The sequence below is a fragment of the Notolabrus celidotus genome, unplaced genomic scaffold (assembly GCF_009762535.1).
Source record: "Notolabrus celidotus isolate fNotCel1 unplaced genomic scaffold, fNotCel1.pri scaffold_187_arrow_ctg1, whole genome shotgun sequence".
Lineage (NCBI taxonomy): Eukaryota > Metazoa > Chordata > Actinopteri > Labriformes > Labridae > Notolabrus > Notolabrus celidotus.
In genome coordinates, this window is record NW_023260045.1 from 73095 (window position 1) to 82068 (window position 8974).

The 8974-nt window shown below is 44.8% G+C and overlaps 1 protein-coding gene and 1 long non-coding RNA gene across 2 annotated transcripts in view; both read right to left on the reverse strand.

Annotated features, from left to right (window-relative positions):
* The window catches only part of LOC117808948, a 19369-nt gene extending 12392 nt beyond the window's left edge, over window positions 1-6977 (reverse strand). The window contains exons 1-2 of the mRNA XM_034678616.1: window positions 6837-6977; window positions 1-108 (exon numbers count right to left, since the gene is read on the reverse strand). The exon at window positions 1-108 is cut by the window's left edge and continues 49 nt beyond it. Of these exons, the coding sequence (XP_034534507.1) occupies window positions 1-108; window positions 6837-6977 (249 nt within the window). The remainder of the gene's footprint in view (window positions 109-6836) is intronic.
* Window positions 6978-6990: 13 nt separating this feature from the next.
* On the reverse strand, window positions 6991-8380 carry LOC117808943. Its single transcript, XR_004630411.1, has 4 exons — window positions 8330-8380; window positions 7528-7631; window positions 7308-7434; window positions 6991-7074 (listed from the first exon to the last, which is right to left on the reverse strand). It is a non-coding gene; the product is annotated as an uncharacterized LOC117808943 (long non-coding RNA).
* Window positions 8381-8974: the final 594 nt, after the last annotated feature.

Genomic DNA, 8974 nt, shown 5'->3' on the forward strand with positions numbered 1-8974 from the left:
GAAGCTTTGATCTGAGTACGTCGCTGTCACTCCTGCTGCCGTCCTCACCAACGCCACCTTCCCAACGACCTTCTTCTCCTCTGTGAGGGTCAGCACGGTGTCTCCCTCCTGCACACATACACACACACACACACACACACACACAGAGACACACACACACACACACGGAGAGAGAGAGAGAGAGAGACAGAGAGAGAGAGAGAGAGAGAGAGAGAGACAGAGAGAGAGACAGAGAGAGAGAGAGAGGACCAGAGAGAGAGAGTGAGAAACACAAAGATGAGAAGAGAGAAACACAAAGAGAGAGAGAAACACAAAGAGAGAGAGAAACACAAAGAGAGAGAGAAACCACAAAGAGAGAGAGAGAAACCACACACCACAGAGGAGAGAGAGAGAAAAAATAACAAGGTGTGAAAACTAAAAAGACAAAATGAGCTCCTGAAAATTTTCAACTTTTTAATGAAAAAACGAACCAGAAGAACACTGAAAACCTGCGAAAAGCAACATCAAGGTAGAGGGATGGAAAAGAAAGGAAAATAACAACAAAAATCCATCCTGACACCAAAAAAAAGGGAGAAGATCCCCATGACATCTCAACCTGGAAGGCAGCAAGAAGCAAACCAACCCACCCTGCTAGCCTGATACAAAAAACTGGAGGTGATGAAAGAAAAGAGGCTGTAAGAAAAACAACAGGGAAAAGCGAGAGAAAACAAAGATACTTCACCTCCATAACATTGAAAGAGGTGAGGCTGATCCGCTTTTAAGATTTATTGACTTAAACATCAAGAAATTAGCTAACTTAGCTAACTTAGCTATTCGGGCAATTTGAATAACACCCTCCTGTGTTACCATGGAGATGGAACCAAACAACAACTACAGCAGAGAAGTGGTGTACCCTGCTAACTGTTAACAGCGCCAAAGCCAAGAAAAAGCACAAAGAGGCAACGCTCCTGTCCAATACAGAAGAACTGTTTGCTGACTACATCCTCTGCAACAACAAAAAAATCAAAAACAACATCCTGTTCCATACAGACTTCATTCAGACATGGAAGCAGATCATCTGTATTAACTACACACACGTTTCCAAAGAAGGTGTTGGTCGTGGAGGTCGCTTAAACTGTGTGTCAGGATGAGACTCTTGATACGGACAACCCTCTTCTCACCTTTATGTACTACACTAGAAAGGGGACAGTACTAGTACAGGGAAATGAGGCAAGCCTCAACTCCTTTGAGGAGCTCTTCCCCAAGATGAAGGCACAGGTTGAGAGAGAGCGACCCAGTACCAGCAGCAGCACTGTAGGAGGGCCTGGCATCCGATCAGGAAGAGGAGGATAACACAGCGGTCACAGGCGTCACAGAGACAGTCCTAAAGCCAACGACCAGTCCATCCCACCCAGCCCCTCCAACGCCCCCAAAGCTCCTGCAACAACTAAGAGAGAGCCTGTCGCTCCTGGAGCTGGACTTTACTGAGTTCAAGGAGCTCACTCTGGCCAGACAAAATGAGTCTGATACCAACCAACAGCTAAGATATGAACTCCAACTGCTAAAACAGGATAGCCACGAGGCCATCATGGAGATGAAAAGTGAAAACGAAAACACCACTACAGAGCTGAGGGAGACCCAGAGGAGACTCAGACAGCTGACAGATGCGTACGTGAGCTGGAGGAGGAGAACACCTCGCTACGAGCTCAGGCCCTAAAATGAAGGAGGATGAAACCAACAGAGACTTGTACTTCAACAGAGAGCTACAAGAGATGAGAGAGCAACTACAGAAGAAAAGCTATCATGTATCTTTGCCCAGCCATACACATGCAGATGCACCAAAACCTGCCCTCTCCCCTGATGCCCAAACAGCAAGTCCCCCCCGACACGGGCAGCTCTCCCTTCCACAACTCTTACCCACCTCTCCGCTGCTCACTCCACAGAGACTCCCCCACTGGACAAAACTCCCCCCATGTTGCAGACTCCCTTCCTGCAGCCCAAAAGCTACATAACACTGAGCGAAGCCCTGACAGACCAACCAAGTCAGAAGCTGCAGGTGGTCCTACTCATGGACTCCAATGGGAAATACTTGGACACCAACGTCTCTTTCCTGGTCTCAGTACATCAGGCCAAACGCTGCCGAAACACAGGCCAGGCCATGGAGCTGCTAAGCCAGGACACATTAGGGAACCCCCAATACATCGTGGTGCATACAGGCACCAATGACCTTCACAGTCTACACCAGAGCACTGCTGAGGCTATGACTAAGGTAGCTGAGAGGGCCTCCAGAGAGTTCCCGGACAGCAGGGTGATTGTTTCCACTCTTCTCCCCAGAACGGACACCCCTCCACATGTCATCCACGAGATCAACATGGAGATCTCAAGGAACTGTGCATTTCTTCCCAAACATCCACCTGGCCCACCACACCAACATCGGAACATGGCACCTCTATGATGGGGATACACCTGAACAAGGCTGGGGTGAGAACATTCGCCAAAACATTGAAGGATGTTACCCTTGATCGCAACCCCAACAGCCTCGCCCACACAGCTTCTGCTCCATGGACTACAGACCACCGAGAGTACCAACAGAGATACCAACAGGAGAGTCGGAGGACCTCTGCCTCCCACCCCCCTGCAGGACCCACGCCCCCCTGTAGCACCACGCCCCCCTGCAGTAACCTCGCCACCATCCCACACCCCACCCCCCTGCCCCATCCAGATACAGAGGACCTCTCCACCATCGCCGACAGACCACATATGCGTCTGTGATGAACAATCCTGCTCCTCTGCTATCAACTGCATCAATGACTGAACTGGGGGTGATCAAGATATGCTTCACACTCTGTGCAAACAGACTACTAGCAAACATGAGGTATAGAGATGTGAGCTTATTTTGAAAGTATGAACTGCAAAGTAGTTGCTCCAGATGAGATTTTTCATCTGTTTCGTTTTGCTCATTATTTGTTCATTATTTTTTTTTTTCTCACAATGAAATCCTTCAAAATAAGCTTTGGAATATTCAGGGTTTATACTCTAACACTTTTGGTCTTAAGACCACAGACCCTGGCTTTCTTAAATACTATAAAGGATATTGATATTTTGATTTTGTTAGAAACATGGGTCGATCCGATACAGTGACTCATGTCCCCAGGCTACCATGAAATCATAGTGCCTTCAGTTAAGATGAAAACAGTACACCGTGTAGAGACTCAGGAGGAATAATAATTTGGGCTCAAAATTAATATTACCAAACACATAACAATCATTAAACAAAGCAAAAACCACATTTGGCTAAAAATTAATAAACACATAGACATTTGCGAGGTAGATTTATATCTATGTGCAATATACGCCCCTCCATCAGAGTCACCATACCACAGAAGAGTTCCTCAGCTCCCTACACACAGAGATATGCCACCTTCAAGCCCAAGGGAAAATACTCCTGTGTGGAGACTTTAATGCCCGAACAGGTACAGATCCTGACTGTATAGACCACACAGGAGATAAATATATATTCAAAGAGTCCCCTTTGACCCCCACACCTACAGCAATGAGGAACAACCCTGACAAAACCATGAACAGAAATGGGAAAGAGTTAATGAACCTCTGCAGGGCCTCCGGCCTGTATATGTTAAATGGTAGGATCAGAGGAGACAGTTTGGGACGTTTTACTTATAGTTCAGCTCTTGGGACAAGTGTTGTTGACTATGCCATCTCAGACATGGATCCCTCCTCATTCAGTGCTTTCACTGTTCAAACACAAACCCCCCTTTCAGATCACAGCCAGATTAATGTATACTTGAACAACACATGAATATAGTATTAAGGAACAACCCAGTAAGCTGTACATCTGAACCAATCATACAGATGGGCTCCAAACAGTGCTGAACATTTGAACAAGCTCTTAATTCAATTGAATTAAGACATGCAATAATACACATTCAACTGTTCACACTACCACAGTAGACTCTGAAGGTGTCAACAAAGCCACGGAAGTTATTAACAATATCTTCCAAAAAGCTGCATTAGATGCAAAGCTTAAAAAAAGTAAGAACCCCCACAGTCGCACTGTAATCAAAACCCTCTGAAAAACAATGGTTTGATAAGGAATGTAAAGACATGAGAAAAACACTTAAGACAGCTATCAAACCAGAAACACAGAAACCAACATGACCCAACACTATTACATGAATACTCTGAACACCTGAAACAGTACAAACAGACCATCATACAAAAGAAATCCCACTACACCACACAAAACACTGGAGGATATTGAAAATGCAGCTAGACCAGGGTCAGTTCTGGAACATGTTGAACATTTAGAGACCACAAAGCCTCAACAATTAGCAATACAAGATGGAGATATCTGGGGAAAACATTTTCATGACCTCTACAAAAGTATCCCACCTGAAGATCTAAACATTAATCAAACTGAAATTAAACTAAATTAGACAACCTTGAATCAGCCATCAAGAATAACCAAAAACCCATTAGATTACCCAATTACACAGAAAGAGTTAACAGACAAACTGAAAACTCTTCATCCAAAAGGCTCATGGCACAGATTGCATCAAGAATGAGATGCTGAAGAACAGTACTCCTGAATTTCAAACTGCAATTATTAACTGTTCAACATGGTGCTGACTGCAGCTGCTTTCCTGATGTCTTGGAACCAGGGGCTGATCACCCCCATCTATAAAGATGGTAATAAACAGACCCCAATAACTACAGAGGGATCTGTGTCACAGCAACCTGGGGAAAATATTCTGTAGTATCCTAAACTCCAGGATACAAGCTTTGTTGAAGAAAAAAAAATATTCTTAGTAAATGGCAAATTGGCTTTCTCCCAAATCACCGAACATCTGATCATATATACACCTTACACACTTAATTGACCAACATGTCCACCAAAAAAAAGGGGGGAAAAATATTTGCTTGCTTCATTGACTTTAAAAAAGCATTCGATTCATTTGGCATGAAGGACTTTCTTTCAAAATCCTTCAAAGTGGAATAGGTGGTAAGGTTTATGATCTCATTAAATATATGTACGAGCACAACCAATGTGCCGTGAAAATCACAATCAGAGAACAGAATATTTCACTCAGGGCGCGGTGTGAAGCAAGGATGCTGTTTAAGTCCCACATTATTCAATCTGTATATAAATGAACTTGCAGAGCAGCTGGATGGTTCAGGCAGCTCCAGGCCTCACACTCTTAGACACAGAAGTTAGATACCTGCTTTATGCAGATGACCTTATTCTGTTGTCTCCAACCAGAGATGGTCTCCAACAGAACCTGACCATCCTGGAACAATACTGCCAGAACTGGGCATTGGAGGTCAATTTTAAGAAGACACAAATAATGATCTTCAAAAAAAAGCCCAGATGTCTTGAAAATAAATATATTTTAACTTTGAATAACACTCAAATTAAAACACACAAAGAATTATACTTACCTTGGTCTGAACATATCTGCATCAGGACATTTAACATGGCAATAATGCACTTAAAGAAAAAGCACAGAGGGCAATCTATGCATTAAAAACCAAATTATTCAAGATAACATTCCAATTAGAATCTGGACCAAAATATTCGATAGTGTGATTGTACCTATAGCTCTGTATGGAAGTGAGATCTGGGGCCCCCCTCAGTAGACTGGAGCATGGCTCATGGGACAAACACCAATAGAAGCTCTCCATACTGAATTCTGTAGAAGAATCCTAAATGTTCAAAGAAAAACTCAAATAACGCCTGCCGAGCAGAGCTGGGACGTTTCCCATTACTATTAAACATTCAGAAACGGGCATCAATTTGGACCCATCTAAAGTTAAGCCCAAAAGACTCACTTCAATATAAAGCACTAAAACCCAAGGAGCTGAAACCCTGAAAACTGTCCCCTTAGTCAGCTGGTGAGGAAGCTAATCAGCCAGACTCCAGTCAGCACTGATTCCAAAACACAACCAAATGAAAACTCATCATGAAGCACTCCAAAGATCTGGATTTAGATCACTGGAGAAACCAAACAAAGACCCAAGTAGAATGAATTGTTATTGACCCCTAAACCGTGATTCTAAATGATTCTGAATATCTGTACAGTGTCAGAGATACAAAACAAAGATGTATCCAATACAGGCTGAGTGACCACCAGCTGGCTATAGAGACAGGGAGATACAGGCAGACATGGCTGCCCAGAGAGGAGCGTCTATGTGCTCACTGCTCCTACAGGGGACATAGAGACAGAGATGGCACTTCCTCCTCCACTGCAGCAAGTTCTCTTCTCTAAGAGATTCCCACTACAGGGACATTACTAACATGGTACCAAACCTCCCAACATGAACCCCAGAAGAGAAACTGTCAGTTCTCCTGGGGGAAGGGTCAGCAGCTCCTCTGGCTGCTAAATATGTGTCTTGCCTGTCACAGCCTGAGGACGCACCATCCCATGGGGTTTGGATTTTGGGTGGAGGTTTTGTGAGCGCGCCGAATCGGGTGAGGACAGTGAGATGTGCTGTATATGTGACACCATCGTTCATAATGCATATAAAATATGTATATATGGTTGATATGTATGTGATGAATATAATATGTAATGATATGGTGTGTGATTAATGTATATATGGTGAGTGTAATGTGTGTGAATATATATAATGGTACTGTATGAATTTATGTGCTTTGGCAATAATATCTCGTTGTTCATGACAATAAGCAAATTTAATTTGAATTTGAGAGAGAGAGGGAGAGAGAGAGAGACACACACACACACACACACACATAAAGAAACAGCTGTCATGAAGCCTTGAAGAGGAACCCTGTGGGTTCAGGACTTCTTAAAGACGGTCTGTGAAGAGAGGGATCTTACCGTGACCCTCCCTCCTTGCCCCAGGTGAATCGTAGAGGTCTTGAGTTTTAGAGCTACCGTGTTCAAAAAGCTCACGTCTTTACGACGCCGCTCTCCGTAAGTTCCCTGCACAGAGAAGTCCGGGAGTAACTTGGCCTCCATCAGGCGGTAATCACAGCGGTCCTTGATATCACCCTGTCCGCCCTGACTGTCGATGACGGAGGATCCGGTGAAGGTGCAGGTGGCTCTGTACTTACAGCTGATGGAGACAGAAACACGAAGCAGAGCGGCGCTTACTACAGCTGACTGAGAACCACACTACCTGCACTTCTCCAAGTGTCCACTAGTCTAAGGTCTGTTCACATAGGTACTATACTATTACAGCGTCTGTGATTTCACTGACAGCACTTTGTGAAGGACTGAATCCAGCCTTCTGTAATCCCTCGTCTCTCTGATGTCACCGCTCCATCTCTTAAAGAACCAACGCTCTACCTGCCAGAGATGCAGCGCTCGTTACTGCCACAAGAGGTCGTTACAGAGCTTTTTCCAGGGGAGGGACACGTCTCCTTCTCACAGGCTGACAGAGTTTTCTCCTCTTCTAGTGACAACGACCCTCCGTCTGTAAAAGAGAAGGTCACAGGTCAAAGGTCAAAATCAAAGGTCTCAGGGTTCATGCTCCTTTCAGGTTGAACGTAACAGTAACCTCACAAACCTTTGGCTCTGCAACCGCTGAAGTCCTTCTTCCAGAAAGATCCCAAAATGTCCAACTTCACCTCTTTGCCTTTCAAACAAAAGTGAGACCGGAACAGCTGATGTCTGAGGACCAGGGAACACAGAGACTTAGGGGTTCTACTAAAGAACTAGGGAACACAGAGACTTAGGGGTTCTACTAAAGAACTAGGGAACACAGAGACTTAGGGGTTCTACTAAAGAACTAGGGAACACAGAGACTTAGGGGGTTCTACTAAAGAACTAGGGAACACAGAGACTTAGGGGTTCTACTAAAGAACTAGGGAACACAGAGAGTTAGGGGTTCTACTAAAGAACCAGGGAACACAGAGACTTAGGGGTTCTACTAAAGAACCAGGGAACACAGACTAAACAGAGACAGTGAAGGGGTCTACTAAAGACCAGGGAACACAGAGAGTTAGGGGTTCTACTAAAGAACTAGGGAACACAGAGACTTAGGGGTTCTACTAAAGAACCAGGGAAAACAGACTAAACAGAGACAGTGAAGGGGTCTACTAAGAACCAGGGAAAACAGACTAAACAGAGACAGTGAAGGGAACAAACCAGGGAACAAACAGGGTTCTACGCATTGTAAGGTGAGTCTTTGGTGCACTTGTAGAACCCTGTGATGAACCTGGTGATTTAATACTCTGTGTAACCATGGCAACACATCATAGCCTCTGATCAGGCTTTGATAACCCCATGTCTGCCTCTCACACACACACACACACACACACACACACACACACACACACACCCTCATATTAAATATTGCATGTCCTCACCGCCGGGGCCATTAACAGCCCTGCATACGTCCCCATGGAGTAGAATCCAACTTCGCACTGCAAAGACAAAGCAGCTGTTTAGAGAGCGTCTGAGGAGGAGGAGCTGAAGAGGAAGGGAACGTGGTTCATGCTCACCGGGACGCCTGACATTGTCAGTGATAACTTTAAAACGACTGCTTAAAGGAGACTTGACCTTCGGGAAGTAAGGTTGCATGACACTTTGTGGTCTGGAACCAATCAGACCGAAGGTTACGTTCTTCCTCGGCGTTCCAGAAAGCAAGAGGCAGTCGGATTCGGATCCCTTTTGGTAAAAGCCGTTCATACAAAGATAAGCAGTGTCCTCCGAAAAGCTCACCTGTTGATGTCAGAGAAACAAGAGTTAGGGTTCTACTACAGAACCAGGGGAACACAGAGAGTTAGGGTTCTACTACAGAACCAGGGAACACAGAGAGTTAGGGTTCTACTACAGAACCAGGGACACAGAGAGTAAGGGTTCTACTACAGAACCAGGGAACACAGAGAGTTAGGGTTCTACTACAGAACCAGGGAACACAGAGAGTTAGGGTTCTACTACAGAACCAGGGACACAGAGAGTTAGGGTTCTACTACAGAACCAGGGAACACAGAGAGTTAGGGTTCTACTAC